General features: G+C 43.9%; 1 protein-coding gene across 3 annotated transcripts in view; it reads left to right on the forward strand.

Moving 5' to 3' along the window:
* LOC113581513 (A disintegrin and metalloproteinase with thrombospondin motifs 2) overlaps nucleotides 1-26,486 on the forward strand; it is a 122,426-nt gene that overhangs the window by 72,401 nt on the left and 23,539 nt on the right. For all 3 annotated transcript variants that reach the window (XM_081698675.1, XM_035532142.2, XM_081698677.1), the window contains exon 4: nucleotides 18,189-18,388. In XM_081698675.1, coding sequence (XP_081554801.1) covers nucleotides 18,189-18,388 — 200 coding nt within the window. The remainder of the gene's footprint in view (nucleotides 1-18,188; nucleotides 18,389-26,486) is intronic.

The following is a 26,486-nucleotide window of genomic DNA, read 5'->3' on the forward strand; positions in this document are numbered from 1 at the left end:
GGGCAACTACCACACATGGACTTGAACCCTGGTCTTCTGGGTGGCAAATGTGTGCTCTGTACAACAGAACAAAGACACATTTACCCTCCTGAGTGATGGTCTCAGTCACATTGCCCTCTCTTATGGTCTCCATCACACTTTCTTTTGTTTTTTGTTTTATTAAAACAATAATTACACCTCAGAGTAGCAGGGGAGGTAAACTGGCAAATGAAAAATCTCCAGGAAAAGAAATCTGTTTTGAAAATCTTAATGAGGGGAAATGATATTTAGTTGCATGTCTTTATAGCTAATAAAATCATGGTCCCATTGCTATCACCAATAATCATGATCTACACTTTGAGTAAGTCGCAAACGAAGTTTTCCTCCATAACTTTGACTTTGCTTTGATCCGGAATGGGTTCTTTGACGAGTTGTGTCACCATTAGGAGCTGTTTTGCGAGTGAGGTTGTGTTTGCTTTTAAAAGCAGAACCGTTTTAAGGATCTGCTCTCTAAAATACCTTCAAGCCTGTGCCAGTGGCATTTAATAATGGATGATGCCTACTGCAAAGTTAATTTAACTTCAGCGAAGACTGGCAGTTTATTGCTGATGAGATTATTAAACACACACACTCACACACAAACACACACACATGCATGCACACACACACACACACACACACACACACACGCACACACACACACACACACGCGCACACGCGCACACGCACACACACACACACACACACACATGCACGCACACACACACACACACACACACACACACACACACACACACACACGCTTGCCTATCCCTGTTAGGAGTCTGAGAGATTATGGCCCATTTGAGAGTGAGTATGGCAAGTATTGCTGCTCCTGCTAAAAGATTATATCATAGCATCTGATTGGTCAAACTGGAAATACGAGAGAGCAACCCAGATAATTAATACATAAATGCCTGTTATCTTTCATAAGATGCTGCTTTGTGCAATGTTAATGTAACTGTTAATGTTAATGCCTAAAAAGGGGTCAAATGTAATCCAAACAGGGTCATCCTGTCAACAAAGGTCAGACCTGTGAAGTGTATCCCTAAATGAAATTAATTTTTAATGTTGTTTTGCTAATTATATGTTACACAAATGTATTTGTGAATTGCCAAGAATTGTTTTAAGAGATCAAATCTCAGTCATATGAAAATCAAAATGTCCAAATATGCAAATGTAAAAAAAAAAAAACACAGTTTGGCCTCATGCACTAGCAAGTGCTGGCTGGCACTTGTGCAGATCTGCAACAGCGAGCACTTGAAAGGCTCGACATTTACGTCCAGAGTGAATTCAAGCTATGGGTGCTGAGCACCACACAGACCTTAACCACACAGATGTTTGCACCAGCCATGCTGGGGAGAGAGTATCGGGGCTTTCCTTTGTTATTCGAGGGACTCTCGGTCTGATCTGAGTAAGTTAAGTTGATTGGCAGAAGGCCAACCTTTCAAAGCGGACACTCAGATTCCAGTAGAGATTATACCCACCACTCTGTGTACCCCCTAGTGTGGCTTGATGTGGGCATGTAATGATTCTGTACATTTAAACCAGCTCCCATATGTAGAATATAATTGAACAGTAGCCTGATTAACACTGTATAGTTAAGAAAAATTATTACATCTTAGCTTTGTATACTAAGGGCCCAGTTTATTAATATTTTTTCCCGGAGAAACACAGTGAAGGCAGTGTTTAGACACAGCATGCTCTAAGCATGCTATGAAAATAAAACCTCTTTGTTGTTGCTGATTATCTTTCCTAACGTTGTTGTCCTGTAGATTGTTTGTGTCTTAGATCTGGGCAGATTCTATTTAAAAGGTGTAAAAGCACAAAGCTCCCCATTAGCCTCTTGTCTTGTGGGAGACGGTAAGCACATCTTTGTGACAGGCCTAGTGTGATGCACCCAAAATGATGGCTTCAGGAGCAGGCAGCTTTCTGGAGCCAACAGGGGCAAGCTGCAGAAGCCTTATTTATCTCTCTAGTTATTTATTTATTTATTTATTTATTTATTTACATCCATCTCTAAACCAGGAACTTGCCTTTCTTACACAGCTCCCTCCCCACCATCTAAATGCCATTCAGCTATCATTATGACTCTATAGGGCATGTCAATTACATATAATGTCTTTCTCAGCATTTAACCTTTTGTTTAGTCACTTATGCACCAAAACCTTTGGCCTCTGGGGGCTAAACTGCCACCCATATTACCATTGTCTAGGATGCAGTCATGACTGACCTGGGGTTGCCCTGCTCTTTGGCTGACAGTATTATATGGAAATTATCTTATTAGCAACATTCTAATGTGCTCCCCAGATCCCATACATAGAATTTTAATTGACCAATAGCATCAATATTTCATTTATTCAAATATGCAATCTCATCACCATTATCTTACTCATCCACTAACACACCCAAGAAACTACCTTTCTGTCTGCTCAGAGGTTAAGGCATGTTCACAGATACACTGAGAACCAAGAGCTGTTGTGTTTGCAATGTCAGCAGGTTTGTTGTTCAATCCTACCTATTTTAAGACAGAACACAAAGCTCCAGGGAACGCTGTTGTGGAGTTCCTCACCTTGTGTAGGAGAATCCTTTTGTTGTTAGGTAGAACTGTTTCTTAGGCACTCTGCCAAAAACACCAGACAGTTTTGCTGGCACAGGAGTATTCTGCAATGTTAAAAGTAGGAGTCCTTGTGGTTTTATTACACACACAAGAGTATACGCCTTCCTTAAAGGCAGCGCAGGAATATTAAAACCCGCAGGCTTCTTAATACCTAATCACAAAGCTCCTACGTCCTGCCGTCATTACTCTTTATCTTAAACACTTCTGTTTTCTTAAATTTTGCACTCCTAGAGGAGGGGGTGGTGCTTTCACATGCGAGTTGGGTGCATTTCATGTACGGAGTGCAGATGGTGCCATGACCCTGCGACAGCATTAATCCCAGCTCTGCTCCAATTTGCTCGCCTGCTGGCTGTCTCTACCACCCTGGCACCAATAAATCACCTCCCTCAGCAGCAAGGCTGCCCCACGACTGTGCCGAGTTGCGCAGTTCCAGCAATATCAGCCCCTTGCTAATTGAAGCACCTTCCATGGAATCCATGTACTTACCTCAGTGAGCAAATCATCTGGGCTCCAACTTCTTACCGAGGCACTACCAAGTAGCCTGAAGAAATGCGTTGGTTGCAGCAGGGGCACTTTGGTAGCATGGAGAACACTTTAATTTACTAGCATGATGTTAGTATGAGAAGATTAAGCTGCTTTGGTTTTGATTGTCACTGAGGTTGCCTATAGTAAAGTGGTTAAAATCCTGAAACTCTTTTCAAAAGAATTATGTAAAAAATAAAATGGGAGTAAAAGGGAGTCAAAAACCATATACATATTCTTATAGACAGGCCAAAGATATTTTTGTTCTTATGTCTATTCAGTTGACTACCACTGACCTCATAATTATAGGCTTCAACCCACTGCAAACTTTAGGTGACATTGAATGCTTTATATTAAGGTCTCAGTTTAGCACAATAGCTGACTGTAAATTAAGCAAGCAATTTAAAAACAGACTTATAAAGCTATTATCATGCTTTATAATTATTGTAATGTGAAGCTTTATTGCAGTTTAGGGGCCAGTGGTATTAGTCAAAAAAAGTTTTGCTTTGAAATGCTGTTACAAGTGGAATGTGGAAACCATGAACAAGTGGAATTATTATTGGAATTATTAATGTTTTAAAAGCAATGATGTTAATATTTAAGTAATGTCTCCTGCATTTGCTTGTCTTTTTGTGTGGGTGTTTGTCGTCTATGCTTGCAGGGATTTTATGCTTTGGATGTGTGTTTAGGTGTGTCTGTGTGTACATGTGACCACTAACATGTATCTGAGTGACTCCATAGGTCATGTAGTAAACAAAGTTGGCACATTTAAATACATTCAGGCACTGCACAACAAGCATACATTATAGCTGTACATAACACAAGCCATCCCATACAGCATGCACAAAAGTAAACACATATTCTAAATAAACATATCACACACACACATACATATATATACACACACAAACACACACACAAACATGATCATGCAGGGACCAAAAAGGCAATTCTCACTGCCACAATGGTGAGACCCACTTCATTAAAATCGGACAGAGTGGTGAGCCAGCGCCTTCTGTGGCAGTGTGCAATGCAATGCACTTTCTTTACAGTCTTCCTCTCTGTCTTTCTTTACATTGTTTCTTCTCTATCCTTCTTTACAGTCTTCCTCTCTATCCTTTCTGCTTGGCCGGAAAAAAAGCCCACTGAGATCAGCATCTCTCATTACATCACATTCCCTGGGTCCTGTGCAGTGCTTTCTGGCTATGAGTGGCTCCAGAGGTCCGGTGCTAACCGCCGGCTTTCGGCTCACTGGCTGCGCGTGCCGTTGTCGTGGTGACAGCCTGCGAGGCAGGCACAGGGTGTGTGTTGCGCCGCCTGAGCCCGCGTTCGCTCTCGCCGTCTGCATCCCTTTGTTTCATGGTCTGAGCGAGTCTGTTTTAATGAACTCCTCTGGGGTCTGGAGAGCTCTCCATGGGCCCTGTCTATACCGCCACAGCGGCTAAACCTACTGTAGTGGACCACGTGGGGGGCTGCTGCATCTGCTTCTGCTCGTCCTCTTCAGTGTGAAACAGTGTATCTGCAATAGCATTATGGTAGGGATTTATATGAAGCCTGATTGTGGATTGAAGTCAGGGGCATTCCTCTGACCAGGATGGACGAACTGTTTCAAAATCAGCATCTTGTATGAAAATAATGTTACAAGGTGCAATGAAATATTCAGCAAGTCACTGCACAATAGCTGCTATTCTATACTTTACAGCTGTTTGTATTTTTCACTTTATATTTTCACAACAATGGCTTTGAAATGAGATAATGATTAAGACATTAAAATGCCATGTCAACTTTAATTCAGTGAAACGTATGTCCACATCAGGTGGAATGAGCTTGACTGTCCAGTCCAGTCAACAGGCCCAAACCCCACTGAGCACATATTTCACTTACTAGAGATTTCACTTATTGGCATTTGCACCCAAAGGTAGTACTGAAAACAGACCTGCTTGAGTAGCTCCAGCGAAGGTCCCAATGGCTGGGAATGCCTTGGAATCTAATCCTTCAGGCAGTCACTGGCTGGAATGCCCTTGAAACCATCACAATCACAACATCACAATCTTATTTATGTTTATTTTTTCCCATTTTTTTAATTAATGTTTTTCTTTTTCTTTTTTCCCAATTAGAAGGGCTGTGATTCACATACACAGTGTAAGTGTAAATACCCTATAAATGTAAATTAAAGCGATCATTCTACCTATTCATTGTTTCGATTCAAATCCAGTATGCTGGAGCAGTCACAGAACGACTAAAATTGTATAGCAGTCCGTTTCCAATAGGACCACATGGTATGACCAGTAAGAGGGCAGAAATTTGCCTTGGACATCTCCCTCTGAGAGTGCCTGTCACAGTCTGTCAGTGCCGGTGGCTTCTTTGCATATGAGTTACGGGCACATCAGAAACATTTCAGTATAGAAGCCGCCTACATGGAGACACGCAGGGAGAAAGAAGCAGCCAGTGTGGAGGAGACAGAAGCATCCTTCCTTGACGCTCCGGAGCCAGCTTACAAATAGCTTACTTTTAGAATGCTGAGGTTACTTGAAATGTTCTTTTATCTTATTTCATTGGCTCATTGGTTAATTGCTGACCACGATTATAACTATGATATTTATCAGAAGGTTGCTGGCTTTTCTATTCTTTCTCATTGCTGGTCGTCCTGTCCCCCTCTCTCTTCTTCTCTTGTTGTTTTGCTCTGTTACTTCCTTTCTTGCTCCTGTCCTCTCTCTCTCTCTCTCTCTCTCTCTCTCTCTCTCTCTCTCTCTCTCTCTCTCTCTCTCTCTCTCTCTCTCTCTCTCTCTGGCAGCAGTGAATCTCTGTGTTGTTGGTTTAGAAGGCATTACCTGTGCAGTGAAGTGAGGAGAATTAAATAACGTTTAGTGTCCTGAACAAAATGGAAAAGGGAAAAATAACCCTCTTTAAAGTCAGTTATTCAGTTTCATCAGGGAGAGCTGCGTTCCAGCATTCCCCTTTATTCTTTTTCTGCTACAGTATTCCCTGCTCAATTGGTCCAGACAGCATTAGCATAACGTCTTTATTATTATCTGTATTACTCCATGTGTTAGTCTTCAGCAGTATGGAAGAGACTGTTTAGAGACATTATTGTCCTTTAAAAATGACTGCATATGTTTTTTGCACTCTGATCAACTCTGCCAAGTATACAAGGATTTTATGTGGCCATGAATTATGCTAGGCTTGTAGCACTTTTTCCACAACTAAATGCATTTATTTACTTCACATAGCATCTGAAATTAGATTTCTGTTTTTTTTTAAACAGCTTTTCATGTGTTTTTTATGGAAATGTAGTTTTGCTTATGTTTATAGCCATTGTGTAATATTTGGTAAATTGTTGTTTGGTGAAGTGGAAATTTGATGCCTGGTGAGGACTCTGAAGAAATGACCGAACCGTTGCGGAGGGAATGCCACACACCGGACATCTGCCATGGTGCGGGGAGACACCCAGGATAATCCCATTAAAATGGCCGTTTATTAAAATGGGAAAACACAGGGTGGGATATTGTGTTTCCCTGCACTGCTGGAGGAGTATATGATTACGGTGGGACGGCGAGAGAGAACAATGCGATTAATGCTTCAGCTTTCCAGAACGGATGACTTATCCCACGCGAGGGCATGTCTCTTCCCAGAGCAAACACTGTCACAAGGGTAATCTGTGATGATGATTGGGAGGTGTGTTTGCGACTACGTACATGCATGCCTTTGTGTATGTGTTCATTTGGTTTCTGTCTGTGGGTAAAACCATAATCCCTGAGGCTGTAGTCTTTCAGGAGTCACTCTAGACTCTTCTAACACATGCTTTCTTGCATGTATCTTGCCACTGTAGCTTTTAGAGCTGCTTCTCCTGCAACATCGTAGATCAGCATAATGCGCGTGGAGGAGACTGCTGACTGTCTAGCTCTGTAACCATCCCTTAACGAATGCCCACCCCCATGGCCCGTCATGCTCTCATAGACTCCCAGCTATCAGTGGTCCTGCAATCACTACGAATGAAGCACAACCAAGTTTAGCCAATCACGGTGCCTACTTTGGCACCTCCTGAGACTATACACAAACTGTGCAGCGGTACACATCAAGTTCTGTCTGGTCTTTGTTGACTGATTTATTTCACAGATGCCTGATAAGACTTGTGTATTTGCTGTGTGGGAGGAAGAGCTGCTTCCATTCGTGGATGGCCCAGCTTTGTCATGTCAGCGCCAAGGCATAAGCAGTGCTGGAATAGCTGGCATAAATTTTCATAGGACCCTAGTATGGACTCCAACAGAGTAGACCATACTCTATGCATGGTATGTCTGACCTACCACTGTGAAACACAGGTTTCCAGTATGCTACTTGATGCTGTTGATAAGAGTTCATCTTCAGGGGATAAACATTGCATGGGCTCAGGTAATCTCAATTTGAGACACTTATAATACGCCCTGTTTACTGTGATGCTAAAAAAAAAAAATTGTTTTGAAAAGCGATAATACTGGATAGAATACATGAATAATTCTTTGTTCACTACCACAAGTGTAAAAGGGGCAATAAGCAATAAGGGGACTAATTAAAGTTATTTCTGATTCATGAGCTTGTATAATTATAGGCCAGCTCATAGTGAGGGAAAGCACTAGAGACCCACAACATTATTTCATTTAGTTTTGACTTCATGCTTCATCCTTTACTTTGCTGTAATAGTCACAATCTTTGCCTTCACTAAGACACATCAGGCAAACAAATGTAAATCTTCATTGAAAAGGAGCTCAGCGATTCCTCCATAGGCTTTGTCCAATTAAAGTATATAAGTGGCCAATGAATTTCCATAAATCATAAATGATATATCCATATTCCTTCTTTGCACTGCCAGCCCAAATCATTTGCATACATATTGTTCCACACCTTTCCGATTTCTCATCCTCGGCCATGCTCGCCAGCGGAGCAGGGTTCGTGTGGTGAGCGCAGTAACGATGGCCGTGTGGCACGGCTGCAGGAAACGACCCCACTACCTTACACACCACAGCGCAGATCTGCTGGCTTTGCTACGGTTGCACACACCGCTGGAACCGCATTTTGAGAGGACCACGCCATCGACTGCCTCCAGTTCGGCACTCCAGCTGAGATGTCGAATGTCAGTCTGAATGCTGCCTCTGAACGGCAGCCCTGTGTCTACGAGCTTTCAGCCTGGACCTGGAGGGACTGCGTCTGTGTCTACGAGCTTTCAGCCTGAACCTGGAGGGACTGCGTCTGTGTCTCCGAGCTTTCAGCCTGGACCTGGAGGGACTGCGTCTGTGTCTACGAGCTTTCAGCCTGGACCTGGAGGAACTGCGTCTGTGTCTCCGAGCTTTCAGCCTGGACCTGGAGGGACTGCGTCTGTGTCTCCGAGCTTTCAGCCTGGACCTGGAGGGACTGCGTCTGTGTCTCCAAGCTTTCAGCCTGGACCTGGAGGAACTGCGTCTGTGTCTCCAAGCTTTCAGCCTGGACCTGGAGGAACTGCGTCTGTGTCTCCAAGCTTTCAGCCTGGACCTGGAGGAACTGCGTCTGTGTCTACGAGCTTTCAGCCTGGACCTGGAGGGACTGCGTCTGTGTCTACGAGCTTTCAGCCTGGACCTGGAGGGACTGCGTCTGTGTCTACGAGCTTTCAGCCTGGACCTGGAGGAACTGCGTCTGTGTCTCCGAGCTTTCAGCCTGGACCTGGAGGAACTGCGTCTGTGTCTCCAAGCTTTCAGCCTGGACCTGGAGGAACTGCGTCTGTGTCTACGAGCTTTCAGCCTGGACCTGGAGGAACTGCGTCTGTGTCTACGAGCTTTCAGCCTGGACCTGGAGGAACTGCGTCTGTGTCTACGAGCTTTCAGCCTGGACCTGGAGGAACTGCGTCTCTGTCTCCGAGCTTTCAGCCTGGACCTGGAGGGACTGCGTCTGTGTCTCCAAGCTTTCAGCCTGGACCTGGAGGAACTGCGTCTGTGTCTACGAGCTTTCAGCCTGGACCTGGAGGAACTGCGTCTGTGTCTCCAAGCTTTCAGCCTGGACCTGGAGGAACTGCGTCTGTGTCTACGAGCTTTCAGCCTGAACCTGGAGGAACTGCGTCTGTGTCTCCAAGCTTGCAGCCTGGACCTGGAGGAACTGCATCTGTGTCTCCAAGCTTTCAGCCTGGACCTGGAGGAACTGCGTCTGTGTCTACGAGCTTTCAGCCTGGACCTGGAGGGACTGCGTCTGTGTCTCCAAGCTTTCAGCCTGGACCTGGAGGAACTGTGTCTGTGTCTACGAGCTTTCAGCCTGGACCTGGAGGGACTGCGTCTGTGTCTCCAAGCTTTCAGCCTGGACCTGGAGGAACTGCGTCTGTGTCTACGAGCTTTCAGCCTGGACCTGGAGGGACTGCGTCTGTGTCTCCAAGCTTTCAGCCTGGACCTGGAGGAACTGCGTCTGTGTCTACGAGCTTTCAGCCTGAACCTGGAGGAACTGCGTCTGTGTCTCCAAGCTTGCAGCTTGGACCTGGAGGAATTGCGTCTGTGTCTCCAAGCTTTCAGCCTGGACCTGGAGGAACTGCGTCTGTGTCTCCAAGCTTTCAGCCTGAACCTGGAGGAACTGCGTCTCTGTCTCCAAGCTTTCAGCCTGGACCTGGAGGAACTGCGTCTGTGTCTCCAAGCTTTCAGCTTGGACCTGGAGGAACTGCGTCTGTGTCTTTCGGCTCATGTGCCAGAGCCACTCGCTCGCTGTGAGTGGGTGGCTTGGCACTGGCATCTTAAGGCAACCTAATAACTGTTTATTTTTCTGTGAGGAGAAGAGAAAAAAAAAAGCTAATGCAGCATATAAAGAGGTGTGACTCAGAAACGTGTGAGACATTGTCGCGCCAATCAGAACTTTGTTGCAGCAAGGACACGTTGTATTTACAAGCAAGCTGTTAGCAATTAGCCCTGGGTGAAAGCAAAAGGCCTTCGTTAGTTAGTGCATTTGCCAGGCCAGGATTGAACAATGGCTGATTTGGGTTTGGAAGTGGGAAGGTCAGTAAGTGCACAGCAGACCTCACTGCCTGGTACAACCGCTGGTGACTTCCTTAAACCACTGGTTGCAGCTATTGATCTCACTCCCTCTATAAATAGTGGCGTCGGGGTCGATTCCATTTCGGTTCAACCTGCTCACTGCTGAGCTCTGCCTTCCCAGCGAACATATCCATTTTAGAATAATGAGCTGAATTTACAGTTTGTGTGATCGTGTTGTATCCCCTCTCCTGCCATGCAAACTTATAAGCACAAATTATGGCAACATTAGTTATGATATCATCGAGGTTACCAAAAAACGTTACCACTAACAGCCACCCAGTTGTAGATGAAGCTAACACACTCAGTCATGGGCTACGGTCATGCAGTTTTAACCGAGAGGATGCTTCACTAATGGGTCCCTGCATGATGATGTCACTAATGGTAACAAGCCTGTAGTAATGTCATAAAGCTTTCTTGTGCTTCAGGTTGGATGTGTAACGCTCAAAGTTTTATATATCTTTGAATATTTAATGAATTACCATGAAAAGAAATTAAGCCATTATGTCTAGCCCAGTGACAAGAAAATGAAATTAAAAGGAAAACTAAACACTTCACTGTTTAACTCACAAGCAATAAATTGCTTTTTTCTCAGGATTCTAGGATTCCCGTGACAAAATGAGGGTGTTTGAATTGTAATCAAACATAAGATTTCTTCAGACTTTGTTTGGAAAGCCGCAAGTTGAACCCCTTCTTAAACCCATGATAAAATATTTGAACACCACCATGAATCTCATTGAGGAATGAGGTTACATTTATTCTGCGCGTTGCTTTGCTGGTAGCGTGAAGGGGATGCAGGCTGATCCTCTGCTTCTCCTGTCTCAGGCAAATGCCACCTTCTCTGGGCTCAATCGATTATCGCACCCCACCTCCCATCACTGTGTGTGGACAAGTGCAAGAAGGAGAGGGTCACCCTCACACAGGCCTGGTGATCGGTTGTTCGGTAGCCTGTGCTTTAGAGGGCACTGCGCTCAACACAGGCTCAGAGGGGGAGTGCGGGGTGAGAGTCGAGACAGAGCAGAACGGCACCTTGCGCCTTCTAGTGCAGAGCGGTCTCATGGGATGGGGCGCTAACCGCACACGGTTTTGGTTACAGTTCCCAGAGACAGTGCTGGCAGTGCTCTGCAAATGAGTAAACCGCACACAACTGCCCACTTCAAAACACCAGACCCATTCAGCGTGCGTCAACCACCCCCCAGACAGCTGACAGACAGTTCACTCTTCCTCTACCTGGCATCTTTCTCTCTCTCTCTCTCCCTTCTCTCATTCTCTCATTCTGCCCCTCTCTCCCTCTCTCTCTCTCTCTCTCTCCCTTCTCTCATTCTCTCATTCTGCCCCTCTCTCTCTCTCTCTCTGACTCTCTCTCTCTGTCCCTCTCTCTTGGCCCCTCTCTCTCTCTCTCTCTCTCTCTCTCTCTCTCTTGGCCCCTCTCTCTCTCTCTCTCTCTCTCTCTCTCTCTCTCTCTCTCTCTCTCTCTGTCCCTCTCTCTTGGCCCCTCTCTCTCTCTCTCTCTCTCTCTCTCTCTCTGACTCTCTCTCTCTCTCTCTCTCTCTCTCTGTCCCTCTCTCTTGGCCCCTCTCTCTCTCTCTCTCTCTCTCTCTCTCTCTCTCTCTCTCTCTCTCTCTCTCTCTCTCTCTCTCTCTCTCTCTCTCTCTCTCTCTCTCCTCTCTCTCTCTCCTCTCTCCCTCTCTCTGATAGCAGACAGAGAGAAGGTGGGCAGAGGAGTCTGAAGCTGACCTGTGAGGGGAGCGGGGCGTCTGGTGCAGAGGGGCCGGGGGAGGGGCGCTGTTCCCTCCTCTCCTCCATCTGAGTGGGCGGTTCTCTCTCCGCCCGTCTTTCAGATCTGGCTCCTCAACGAAAGAGATTTTTAAAAAGCTGTTCTTTCTCTTCCTTTCCTTTTTCCCTTTGTTTGCATTTCTTTAGAGCCAGTCTTCTGAATTCTCTCCATTCTTGCAGCCTTTTAGATTTGAAACAGGCAAATCAGTTGATATCTTGATGCGGATCAGTTGAGCATCATTCCCATACAGCATTACTGTAGTCTCTAACTGTCTCTGCTTGGCCTTGAGGGTGACACTAGTCTATATTACTGGAAGAACTAGAAATAGCCTATGTGCAATAAAATCCACATACAAGACCCAGTTTTATACATAAAAAATTATATATATATATATATATATATATATATATATACACACACACATACATATGTGCATGTATGTGTGTGTGTAGGTGTGTGTGTGTAGGTGTGTGTGTGTGTGTGTGTGTGTGTGTCACCCTTCCAACGGGTGGTCATATTTTCTCCGCACACTCAGGCAGTATTTTTGGCATTCCTAAGGTTGTGCTCTTTTGGACTGACATTGATGTTGTCATTCCCAGGACTCCTCCAGCTTAGTAGAAACAGCCCCAATTGTCACCTGTCACCACTGGGACAACCTCTGTGTTAACCTTCCACATCCACTCTATTTCCTCTTTTAGTTTGGTATTTTTCCAACGTTTAATATTCTATTTTTTCTGGATGTTTCCAGAACTTGGAACTACCATGTCTATTACTACTGGTATTTTCTGCATCTTGTCTACTGTCACAGCGTGTGGTTGATTCACTGCTATTTTGTTGTCTGCATCTGGAGGTTCCAGAGGAGCTTAACGTTGTCTTAACTCCACCACTCCCTGTGATTTCTCACATTTGGACTTGGTGGTGTTCAGCTCATATGCCTTTCACATGTTCCTGTATATGATTCCTCCTTGGTTACTTCCATAACTTGGTTAGAATCTTATATCCTGGTGCTGTACTGCATTAGAGGTTCCTTTGCATAGTCCTCATCGTGGGTCTTGTCTGGTGTGGTATAGGCCTGCTTTGATTGGCCTAGTGTTTAGTGCTTAGTGCTTGATCTTATGCTCCCATGGTTAATGCATCTATGCCGTCCTTCAGTCATGCCTTTCCTAACCATTGGTATGCCTGTCTTACATTAGCTACCTTTGCTCTCTGTACATGGTACATTCCACGGAGGAATGTATCCTGCCATTTCTTCTGCTGACATGGTGATCACATCCCTATCTGTCCGAGGCACTCCCTCACGAGCTCTTCCTCGGGGACCATCGGTTGAACGTCCTCTTAGTCTGTTATATGTCCATGGTAGTTCAGTTGCCTCTGTGCTGATCACTTTGAATCTTTATACAGTGGACTACATTTCTACAATCCAACTGACATTCCTATGTCCGTACTGTAGATTGTGGTCAGGTTGATCAGTAGATCAATGAAGGCAGGTGACTAATGGCAGTGTACCGTAGTACGAGATGTGGAGCTATTATGTGGAGCTGTGTACTAAAGTACACAGAGTTTCCAGAGAAACAGGATGTTTCAGATAGAGGTCCTTGCTAGTACAGATGTTGAAGGATCTCAGTCTGAAATGTCCTGAAATTTTGAATCTCTCTCTCTCTCTCTCTCTCTCTCTCTCTCTCTCTCTCTCTCTCTCTCTCTCTCTCTATGTCTCATATATATATATATATATATATATATATATATATATATATATATATATATATATATATAATAGTAATTATAATGTATAGATTTGATTCATGAGCCTCAGAGATTTACTTAAGATTCTTTATGAGTCCCATCATTTGTTGGGAAGATTATTTTATTACAGGGTAATGTTACACTCCCTGCTGAACCCCAGACATTACTACTGCTGTATATCATGTTCCCTTTTAAATATCTTAGTAGATCCTCAATGGCATATTAACATAGATCTTAATCAAATGGCATACTTGATTACTGCTGAAAATGATTTACTCACTAATGTTATTACCTTGCTCTCTTTTGCCTGGTCCTAAAGGCTTAAATGGATCCTAGCTTTTACAACACACCATTAAAGATTAAACTGCATGGGGAGAGTGCATTAGATAAGAATGGCCAATTAGCAAATATGTTTTGTAGTCTTGCTTTTCCCCCAGGATGGACACCCCTTTCTCAGACTCAGGCCGAAGGGGCTGGATTCTTCATGTACAAGCTCATACAACTTATGAAACCTGTTTATTATCGGCAGTTTGCACACACACTATCCCAGACATCTGCAGATACCTTAAACATTTTTTTTTTATGTTCGAATAGGCATGATAAAGGGTGTAAGATGCCACCTAATCACAGACAGACACGCACTCACATAGACACAATTTATCACCGCCACATCCCACTGATGTTTAGACACAGTGTTACCAAATTCACCTGCAGAGGTCTCTAATGTGACCCCGGCTAAATTAGGTTGTCAAAGGTCACCAGAGGTCAGTCTGGGCACATTCCTGACCTGCAGGAGATCTTTTTTATGTGTTGCTTTTATACCTTGGTTTCATTACTGCTTTTTTCAACTTATAAGAGTAAAAAAAAGGAACAAAGAGTGTTACTAAATCTGTTTAACAGCACAGATTATACATTAATTCACAGACATCACACATATTCACTGACTAATGTGAATGAATGTATATGTGTATACATATCTATACACTTTTGTGTGTGTGTGTGTGTGTGTGTGTGTGTGTGTGTGTGTGTGCGCGCACGTGTGTGTATACTCACATACAAGATGCTGGCAGTGAGCTCTGGTGCGGTGCAGTGTGTTTGAGGGGGTGGGGCACGCGACCTCACACAGGCTAACCTGCACACTGGCTCTCCAAGAAAGCCAAAATAAAACAATGTGTGTTTACTATACAGCTGAGAAAATAACCAACTGTGCCTCAGTGTTACTTGATGTTACTATAAGAAACAAACTGGGTTACACTGATGTACCACAGAGCAATTGATGTCTATAGTAAAAGAAGATGTTTAGTTATCAGGTATTTTTTTCAATGCAAGTACATGGATTTTGTATGTTTTACATTGACGACATCTACCGCATACAGCACTATCTTTATTGTGTCTATACCATAAAGGCACATAACTTAGCTCAGGAAGAATGAGATCTTGGTGTAAGCTTGAGGTGTTCTGTTGCCTTCTGTTGTAACTTATCCAGGCCAGCTTGAACTGCACACACACACACACACACACACACACACACACACACACACACACACACACACACACACACACACACGCACACACAAAGGTATCTGCAATGCCACTGTTTTGTCATCTGGCTGAAATATAAAAAAACAATACAAATAATAAACACAAAAAAACACCTCTGCTTGCTGTGTTCAGTTTGAAGGAAATCCTTATTCAAGCAGCAGAAAGCTCACTGCTCCCTCTCTCTCTCTCTCTCTCTCTCTCTCTCTCTCTGTATCTGTCTGCCTCTCTCTCTCTCTGTGTCTATCTGCCCCTTTCTCTCTCTGTCTCACTCCATCTGTGTTTATCTATTTGCCTCTCTTTCTCTCTCTCTCTCTCTGTGTGTCTGTGAGTCTATCTGCACTCTCCTCTGTCTGTGTGTGAGTCTCCATCTACATCTCTCTTTCTCTCTGTCTCTCTCTATGTGTATCTATCTGTCCCTTTCTCTCTCTCTCTCTCTCTGTGTGTGTGTATGTGTGTGTGAGTCTCTCTGCCTCTCTCCTCTGTGTGTGAGCCTCTCTGCCTCTCTCCTCTGTGTGTGAGCCTCTCTGCCTCTCTCCTCTGTGTGTGAGTCTCTCTGCCTCTCTCCTCTGTGTGTGAGTCTCTCTGCCTCTCTCCTCTGTGTGTGAGTCTCTCTGCCTCTCTCCTCTGTGTGTGAGTCTCTCTGCCTCTCTCCTCTGTGTGTGAGCCTCTCTGCCTCTCTCCTCTGTGTGTGAGTCTCTCTGCCTCTCTCCTCTGTGTGTGAGTCTCTCTGCCTCTCTCCTCTGTGTGTGAGTCTCTCTGCCTCTCTCTGAGTTCTGATGTTGTGGCATGGAACTTCAGGTGAAGGCAGTGGCCTAGTAAACTGAAGATCACAAAGTGAATTAAGTAAACACACAGAAGTACATACATGTTCTAAGAGTAAGTGAGAAAAGTAGATGCCGTTACTCATTTTTCTGTGAAGGATCCCTCTATTTCTGTCTCTCTCTCTCTAGTTTATGGTTTTGCCTTCTTGTTCTCCTCCATAGGATCTCAGATATTCTTGACATTTACAAAGGTTGAAAGAAAAAGTAGTCTGGTATCCTGAGCAGGGTGAGGTTTCCCCTGCCTAAATGCGGAAAGCCCTGTCTAGAGACCCAGGAGACACCTGGCATTTTTCCCCCTGGGGGAGTTGGGGGGCAGGTCAGAGCTCAGCAGGTCAAATCAAACTTGGATATGGGACAGGGAGGGCAGCAGTATGAGCATGTGAGGTGGTGTCAGATCATTTTTCCTTCACATTTATACCAGATCCAGAACTCCAAGCAAAGGTATGAGTTAGAGCCTGCATGTTGTTCGTTACCAGAGCATATATGTCACAGCAATAATTTCTTTTTACATTCATATGTAAACCTAGAGTTAGCTATGCATGCCATATCACAAACCCACAACCCAATAACTTATCATAAACCCAATAAAACCATGGAAAAAAAAACATTTTGGTTTCTGTTTCATTTCTCCCCTGAACGAAAGAGTCATAAAGAAATGGAAGAAAAAACCTATTCACAGCATAGACTTGCATAACCTTTAAGGAAACCAAATATATGATTTAAAACAGATGGTGTGGATCAGGGGCGGAGTTTGCATTTTCAGTATATGGGCGCAAGAGAGAAAGCTTAGATACAGGCTACAGAATTTGCTTAAAGCCTAAACTAACCAAATTCATGGGACTGTAAACCAAGTTCATGGAACTGTAACCCCAGTAAAAATAAATAAACTACAGTGAATATTATAGAAATCATGCAGCAAAAAATTGTAACTAAAAAGCAACAAGGATGATGGTCTATGAATGTTAACGCATTTATTTCATTTCAACCAAACAAATGTGATAACAAGCAGTAGTTTGCATGTTTAACGTATCAGGGATGTTCTGACTGACTCTTGAAAATGCGCTGCACGAGTCCCTGGAAACGGCCTATTTAGCCTAAGAAGAGCGGTGGAGTCTCTGGAAGCAGCACATTTGCAGCTGTTTGTACTTTTACCAAGCAAAATTATAAATGAAAATGACCAGAAATGATGTATAACGCAATAAACGTGAAACGATAAGTGACGGTCTTACAAATGCTGCTGTCTGGAGGCTCCTCTGTATAGTTGGCCATGGGTGTATAGCACCCACTGAAGCGCTGCTATAGGTCTGGATATTACATCATACCTGTGAAAGAGAGACACGGCGAGAGAGAGAGGGCACTGAAGCAAAACAACAATAACTGTTTTGATGGAGAATGCAATTTTTTTGGTCTTAATTTGGTTAACGAGGGTAGGGCACCCTGCTGAAAGGAGCACCTGGAGCACTGGAGTGAAGTTACAGCCTTATAAATCCACCGCCGGAGAATAATAATAATTTTTTAAAAAACGCCCGCAGCACCGCGCTTCCGCTGGGTTTGGCTTGGCGGCCCCCTCTAGTGCCCCGCCCGCTCCACCCTGTGCTAATATCACGCGGCAGACACCGCGCGTCTACATGATGGATTTCGGTCTGACTTCCAGGATTATCATCCAATGAGGAAGTGACTGCGGAGCCAATATTAGCCTGCGCCAAGCATTGTTTTACCCAGGAGCGGGTTGCCAAGGAGATGTTACATAATTGGAGCACAGAAGCTGCCCCCAGCTGCCTGGGTGATGGAGACGAACAGGGAGACGCCACTTGGTTCTGATGAGCATGGAGATGGAGATGTTGCACGGATCGTGCTATTCTCCCCACCATGTTCTCTTAGCCAGGATGGAGAGTGACAAGCCCTCTGGCCCTGCAGACAGAGGCCGGCATTCTAAACTCACATTTCCCATGTGGGAAACTCCTGTTCATTATATTGAATGTTTACTGAAGCACACTTTTGGGAATGATTTGTATTTGATTGTATTTCCATTTGCTGATGTTTCTCCACACCCTTAATTGTAAAGTGAGTATTAACATTGAAGAATAATCTTCCATTTGTGGTGTGTGTGTGTGTGTGTGTGTGTGTGTTAGGTGCTGATCTGGGAGGCCTGATGGACCTGGAGACTCTGTATGAAGGGGTGCAGCGGAGTGTGAACCAGAGCAGAAGAGCTCGTCGCCAGTCACCTGAGCGAACCTACAGCATCGAGGTGCTGCTAGGGGTGGATTATTCAGTGGTGGAATTCCACGGGCAGCAGCATGTTGAGAAGTACCTCCTCACGCTCATGAACATCGTGAGTGTCTCCAGCCTCATCCCTCTTTTTGGCTGCAGTAAATGCTGGGCTAGAAGGAATACCGCTTCCTAAAAAGTCCACTTACACCCCAGACCCATTTCTCAGTCTTGCAACTATACATCTTTCATCTTTAATCCTATTCTACTTATTCAAAAACACAGTAGTTTGTGAATACAGTGCCATGTATTAAAATGAATAACTAAATAATAATTCAGAGGTGAACATGGTTGAAAATAAAATGTACTGCACATAGCTTAGCATCATACCGTTGATGCACGTGAGCTAAAGTCTTGTAAAGTTACGTGTACTTAGCTAATGGCTAATGGTCATCATTTGATATGCTAAGCTTTCATGAATGATAAGCTGACAGAGGAGAGAATGGTTAATAGTGTGGAACAGCACAAATTTTGATGCATGCTGGAGTACTGGATGTTAGAGCTATGATGCTATGATGAGGTACTGGACTGCTTTTTGAATACATTTAGTTTCCCTGGAAGACCCATATAAAAAGAACACTGTCTTTAAAAGTATGGCTCACTGTGATGATGATCCCTAAGAATCATCGTGATGAGGTCATCTATGTACACCTTGGAAAGCAGGATTTACAAGGTGTGTATAACCCTGTTGTTTTAAACCTTTATAAATCTGGTGTTATAATCTCAGTAGTGCTGTAGAGTCTTAATGCTGGTCAGCTTTTGCTGATGTGAAATACAAATATTTCCTGTGTTTGTGCCGTACGGAGGAACCAAGGTGTATTCTGTTGGTGTGCTGTTTGGACAACCTAATAGAATTTATGATAAGCCATAGAAGCTCTGTTTAATTAGTAATGTCTATTTAATTCCAAAGCCAATCATACATTCTGGCTTTTGACACCTTACACGTGCTGTTTTTGCTGGGCTCCCAAGCTTTTCCCTGGTGCATGATGTAAGCTCCGTGCTTAGGGAAATCTGGCTGTAGGAGGTCAGAGGCTTTGCATCATGTGGACTGGAGGTGACAGTAAGCCGAGGGAAATATGGCTTGGAGCAAAAAAGCCCGCGCATCGGCTCTTCCCGATCCATCCTTTAATCTCCTCAAATTAAACGTGTCTGGGAAGGTGGAGGAAGAGGAGGGTGAGAGAGGAAGAAAGAAGGAAAGGGAGGCAGCGAGAGATCAAAAGAGATAGAGACAGAGAGCACGAGAGAGAGGGAGGGAGAGAGAGAGAGAGAGATCCAGAGAGAGAGAGAGAAACAGAAAGCGAGAGGAAAGCTCCACGCAGCCGGGCCTCGGCGTGTGCGAAGCAGAAAGAGTGATGGCAGCTGTGGCATTAGGCAGGTACAGAGGCCCTCGCTGAGAGACTGCGGCGGTTTTTAGATGTGACATGTTCTCTCCGCTCATCAGGTGTTTCCACCGCCGTACCGATGCTCCTTCCAGGGCCTCCCCTACCCTCAGCCCCGGCCGGCACCGTGCGGGGATTTCAAAATGCGTATTCGGAATAAGTTCCCAAAAAAAACATAAGCTAAAAAATATATAAATAATGTTGTCGTCTCCTCCCACGCACTGAGTTCTTGCCACTTTCTTCTTGAAAGTTTACTTTGCTCATTTTTGGAGCGCTAGTCTCCCTCGCTCTGCACTTCGAAAGAGTGAAAAGAGGGAGACAAACAGGAGTGTGATGAGTGGCAGAGGCAGGACTCTGCTCTCTTCCACCCAGTGCTTTCTACTCAGAGTCTTCCTTCAGAATGTTCTCACTCAGCCATATAAGTAGTGTGTGTGTGTGTGTGTGTGTGTGTGTGTGTGTGTAAGGTTGAGACTGTTGTTTTTCTGCATGTGTTTGATGTGTATGTATCTTGTGCTCTGCTATCAGGAATGTTTGTCTGTGTGTGTGTGTGTGTGTGTGTGTGTGTGTGTGTGTGTGTGTGTGTGTGTGTGTGTGTGTGTGATGTTTTAAGGGTTAGATTTGTGTCAAGTGGTCATGTGCACACACACACACACACACACACACACACACACAAACATTCCTGATAGCAGAGCACACATTTTGTGTGATGTTTTTAGCTTTAAGGTATTTAAAATAAAATAATGAAAGCTGAGTTCTTAGTCACTTTATTACCACTGCAAGCTTTCAGTATTTTCATCGCACTGGAAATTATAGGAAGAGCAATGAGCAATGAGACAGCTGTTTTTCATTGATGGCTACAATATATTAGGTAGTCAGACACTTGTGAAAATATGTAGTGAAGTGTTACAAAAGATTTGAATGTTTTCGATAGAGAAAGCGAGAGAGAGAGCGAGAGAGAGAGAGAGAGCAAGCATGAGAGAGAGAACAGTCTATGGAGGTCATGGCCAGTTTGTCCTGGACTACATGAGAAGGCCCTTTCTAGGAGACCAGAGAATGTTTCTTGTAACCAGAGACAAAAAGCTACATGCTTAATTTTTTAAAAGGGCAGTAACATTTAATTTTTGTTACTCAAGTTTAGAAAAAGGTCAAGGTTAGGCTTTATGCCTAGAAAATTCCTATTACATATAGGTAGTAACATTTATACACTGAATTGTCCTGCTTAAAGTGTCCCTCTGTCGTAGGGTAAACACTAACAAATAGGGTAAACAAGGAGGAATGTGTTGTGCATTCACACACGCTAGTTGGAGCACCAAGGTGTCTTTTATAAAAGACACCTTCTGATTTTTTTTTACAATTCAAGCTACCCTGTATGGAAATTACACTTGACCCTGACCCTGTGCAAAATCAGGAGAGCAAGTTTTCCATGGATCAGTTTCAGTGTGAGTCCACATTAAAATGGGAAAATCGAGCAATATGAACGACTTGGAAAGAGGCATGGTCATCAGTCCTAGACCAGCATTTCAGCAGCAGCCAGCCTTGTGGTTTCCCCATGCCACTGTGTCTAGAGAGTACTGAGAATGGTGTGACAGAGAGTAAACACCCAGCAAAAGCGGATCCTGATGATATAAACAACTCATCGACGAAAGGGTCAGAAGAGGATGTCGACAATTGTTCTAAGGAACAGACAGAGCACAGTCAAGTAAATTACAGCGAAATAAACTCTTGGTGCTCCAACTAGCGTGTGTGAATGCACAACACATTCCTCCTTGTTTACCCTATTTGTTGGTGTTTACCCTACGACAGAGGGACACTTTAAGCAGGACAATGCACCATGCCATAAGGATCATATAGTCAAGAACTGGTTCCAGGAACATTTTCTTTGTTTCTAAGTTTTCTTTGCTTCCCTGGACTTCACAGTCCCCAGATTTTAATCCTATTGAGCATCTCTGGGATGAGGTAGAACAGACTGTTCAGAGCATGTCGGTACATCCATCTAATTTGCGGAAACTGCGAGAACCTATCCTGTCTGTGTGAGCCTTGCAGAACGAGACTCAACACCTAGTGGAACATCTACTTTTTCAAATATAAACTGGTTCCTCCCGCTACAATTTCAGCAAGCACTTTCCTTGCCCAGCTAATGAAGGACCTGTTTCGGAGAGCGGTCCTTCATCAGCTGTGCAAAGCAAAGTGCTTCTGAAGTTCTAAAAGGTGGATCTAGTTTATATTATAAAAAAGTATATGAAATCATAACATTCATTCCACGGGCTTCTAAACTTCGGAGAGTGTAGATGAATTATTTTTCTTAGCATTTCCTAACTTCATTGCTGCCATAGCAACAACTGGTAAAGCAAACACACATGTTATTAACACAATGTCCATTAGCATTAACATGCCTTGCCACTGGAAATGACAAATCCTTAATTCTGATGATCTGAAGCGGTTCAAAAATACAATCAGCAGGACTTCTCTTGGTAAAGCTGATTACATCTCCTACAAGTAATACAGTGGACAACTCCCACAGGGATGCATGAGGAGGAATGGGGGATGACAAATGATCCTTTAGTGCCAGTTATTTTAGTGGCTGTGTTTAATAAATGTACATGTAGCACATCTAGAGCGGCTATAGGCTACAGTACCACAGCCATTATTGGAACAATCATTTATCTCACTCTTGACGACCATGTCTTTGATGTTTTTTGGATCCTTAAAAAGGGATGCGGTCTCTTTATCATCCTGAAGTGTTTAAGTATAATATTTGCCAGTGCTTTGTAAGATGGTAAGTGAACAAAAAAATATATATCACATAAATATATGAACACAAATGTTTTGTATGTTGGTGTGTGCAGTAGTTTTTGTATTTCTGAGTATATATAGTTATGGCTGGTTGTGCAGCATTTCAGTAGTTAAATGTGTGTGGAGGTTCTGATTTGTGTTTTGGGTTTTTTTTTGCATGTTTTGTGTGTGCTCGTGAAGGGCATTCTTCTCTTTGACTGAATTAACTCACTATGGGAAGTGTGGCATTGGAGCGGCTGTATTTGTGAAGCACATCCGAGAACAAAAGCAGAGGTTTGCAGTGAAAGACACTGGGGCAGCCGCAGGAACAGGTCCAGGGGAAATGATGAGGAGTCAATGTGATGGACACGGCCTCTTACTGCCCACCACTTCACCTTTCTTTTACACCCCTCTGTTTTCCTGGATTTAGGGTAGGAGTCAAAGACAGGGATGTTAGTTGTTACAGTGGAGCCAAAACCTAGGCCTTTATGTTGCCATACACTTCTTTTGGAAAGTCAGTTATGGCAACAGCTTTGTTTAAAACAATTGATTAGAGGCGGATTTACTTAACCTTTATTCCATATATCAGATTTCCAGTGCGTCAAAAGTTTTCATAAACAAAACTGATTGTCTCGCAGCCTAGAAGATTACGGAAATCGATATAACGACCAATTCTGATCGGTTGTCATAGTAGGAGTTTAATTACATTTACAGAATTTAGCTGACACTTTTATCCAAAGCAACTTACAATTATGACTGAATACAACTTTGAGTAATTGCCTTGCTCAGGGGCCCAACATTGACAACTTGGCAGAGGTGGAGCTTGAAGTGGTAACCTTCCGATCAGAAGAAAAGTACCTTAACCACTGAGTTACCAATGCACCTTAATTAATAAATATATAAGCACATAAATGAGTATCTAAAATTTTTTTTTTTCATAAATCAATCTCTTAAACCCAATTTAGATTGGAGAAGTCTGTAATAAATATTTTATACAACTCCTTAGTGATAAAACTCTTGCATCTGGACCACTAGTGGGTTGTATAACTGTAAATGACAATTAAAACATTTAAACAGTATTAATCAGTATTAATTTATCAGCATTTAAGATTAGATATTTAAGGATCTGACAGTGTCATGAAGATGTTAATATCATGCCTATGTGAATATGTAGAGAAATTCTCTACATAGAGAAGGAAATGGCAAAGATATGCATCTTGCCTTTCTTTTCTGCCATTAAGCAGTGTGAGACATGCACTGATGTAGTGCAGCTATTGTGGGTGTGTCCTAAAACTGCTGCTCTGGAATGAGTGTAGCATGCTCCGCTGCATCTTTGTTTAGCTAAAAAAAAGCCTGAATTATCACTGGAACATACTGCTGCCAGGCTCTGGATTTCACCACCATCTCTGTGTTCTTCCTTCCACCTTACTGTGACTCCACACAGCTTCCTGAGTGTCTGGTATGTTTCTTCTCAAACTGCTTGAGAAACTCCCCGCTGCCCTTACGATCAAACGAGGACTCACAAGTTCAAGCGTTACATGGAACAGCTGCAATTTGAATCTGGGCCCCATCAGGGGTTGCTTCTGCGCCAATAAAGCTTTTCCGGGATGTTCTTGTTCACCACTGAAGGCCACAAGCATGGTCAGAGAGCACTTGTGTTACACGTTAGTGCTAGCTGCCCTAGCTCACTGAGCAACAGCACACTTGGCCGTTGCACTCGGCACTAATCGTGGGAGCTAAGGGTCTGCAGTATTAATTGTTTCCTTATATATTAGTCACTGCTCTGGAATAAACAAGGTGTGAGAGGAGAGGCCATTATGTAATCAGCGCTATGTACACACGTTGTTCTGGCTCTGAAATGTCAGACAGGTAATAACAGTCCAAAATGTCAGGTGAAAATGGCAGAGATTGAGTAATGAGGCAAGCACTGTCCACCTGGCCTCATCACACGGCTGCAGCAAGTTCCTCCGCTGTTTGGAGGAATGGAGGGAGAGGATAGAGGGATGGAAAGACATGGATAGAAAGGTTTAGGGATAGAGAGACATGCACAGAAAGATGGAAGGATGGAGAGACATAGGAACAGAGGGATGGAGGAATGGAGCTATTGAGTGGTGTGACTTTTCAGAATTGTCATTTTGATGGAAACCCACTGTCATATAACACCAAGACTACACAGACACAGCCTGATGCTTAAATGTTGAATATGGCACGGACCTCTTTGTCCTGGGTACTTTTGTGGGCGAAAAATGAACTCTCTACTCATCCTCCAACAATACAAAAGCTGACTTAAATGCTTCTCTGGTGAAAGACAAAAGTCCAGAAGAACATGAATGGTCTGGTGCACACTGACCCATTTTCAGCCGTTAATTCTGCAAACAGACTAACTTTTTAACACTACTGTGTCTTCATCAGAGTTAAAAATGGACAAAGATATGACAAAATAACATACAATAACATACAGGCAACCTCAGACAGGTGTACGAATATCACTGGATATTGGTTCATGAATCAGAGGATGGGAGTTGCCATAGTCCGAGGCCAAAGATCACGCCCCAACACTCTTCTTTGGTTCTCTTTTTGCCTCCTCTTGTCTTTTCCAAGCACCTCACCCAGCCTCACCACACACCCTCACCCCCTGCCCCTCACCAGCCCCTACTGCATTATTAATGAGATGTTAATGACTTTCTGACATGCCAACCTCTAGGTCTCCATTAGTTACCTGTAGGCTGTTGAGCAGCTGAGGAAACTCAGAGCTCCTGAACAAGGCCAGCAAGCAAGGCAGCACTAATGAGAACTGCACTTTCACAGTCATTAACACTCACACACACACACACACACACACACACACACACACACACACACACACATACATATGCATGCAGACAGGATGGGGGCGGGGCTAAATCCCTGTGTACAATGCAGCAGAGAAACAGATCTTACAATCAACTTCCTTTCTCAGTGGCAAGACATAATCTAAATATTTAATTGAAATGCCCTGTGTATTTTTAAAGGTAAAGGTCTTGTTAAAACATAGAGAAGAGTTTGTAGTAAAGACAAAACAGGGCTGTTTGAAGAAGCAGAATGGTTTTACTGTGTGTCTACTGGAGAATGGTATGTTTGCAACAGAGCCAGTGTTAATATCGTTCCCTTTCCTACCTAAAGGAACAGAATCTGCACATTGCTGTGGCCAGCCTTATTCAGCTCTGGACCAAGGAGGAACCCAGCCATTGTTCCACCAGCACTTGAACTTGGCCATCGCCCGTGGACCAGAGGTTGTGACGCGTATCCTGTATACAGCCACTTCAGATGGAGAGTTTGGCTGCAGATAGAGACTGGTGCCTGGTAGCCGATGACTGAACGGCCTGCCCTGAATGCCTGTGTGCATTTCTTTTCACCTACCGAGTAAAGTCAGGATAAATCCCCTGAACAGGCCAACAGTGAATATTACTCCTGCCAAAAATGTGTCTGAGGTGGTACATGTACTGACATGGAGTGCACAACTTGTCTTTTGTGTGGCAGTTTAAGAGCCTGGGCCCTGAAATGAGTTTACATATGTGCCACCCTGCTACAGAGACTGGACTGTCCTGCAGCTTTTTCGACTTTTTTCAGCTGTTGACAAAATAAATAAACAAACCAAATAACAGAAAGTGAAACAAGCACATCCTTTAAACAAGTGTACATATTTATGTGTGCTGTGCCAGTCATTATGTTGTCTGCGACCAGGTTGTGTTGTGAAAGGCCACTGCTCACTGTTCACCCTGCCAGTGACATGTAGAGTGGCAGAGGAAGCCCAAACGAGCCCACACGCTCCGCCATACACAGGGGCCTGGCAGGCAGACAGTCAGAACAGAGAGGGCTTCAGAAATTCAGACAAACACGCAGTCAGACAGTGCTGGAACACCACACACTGCCCCACCCCACTCTGAAGTTTGAAGGTTGCTAAGCAACCGCTGCATATCTTACACATCAAATGAGCAAGGGAGGTGATACACCGATTGATTTCTTCACCAG

This window comes from Electrophorus electricus, chromosome 16 (genome assembly GCF_041902795.1).
Source record: "Electrophorus electricus isolate QZ-2024a chromosome 16, ASM4190279v1, whole genome shotgun sequence".
Lineage (NCBI taxonomy): Eukaryota > Metazoa > Chordata > Actinopteri > Gymnotiformes > Gymnotidae > Electrophorus > Electrophorus electricus.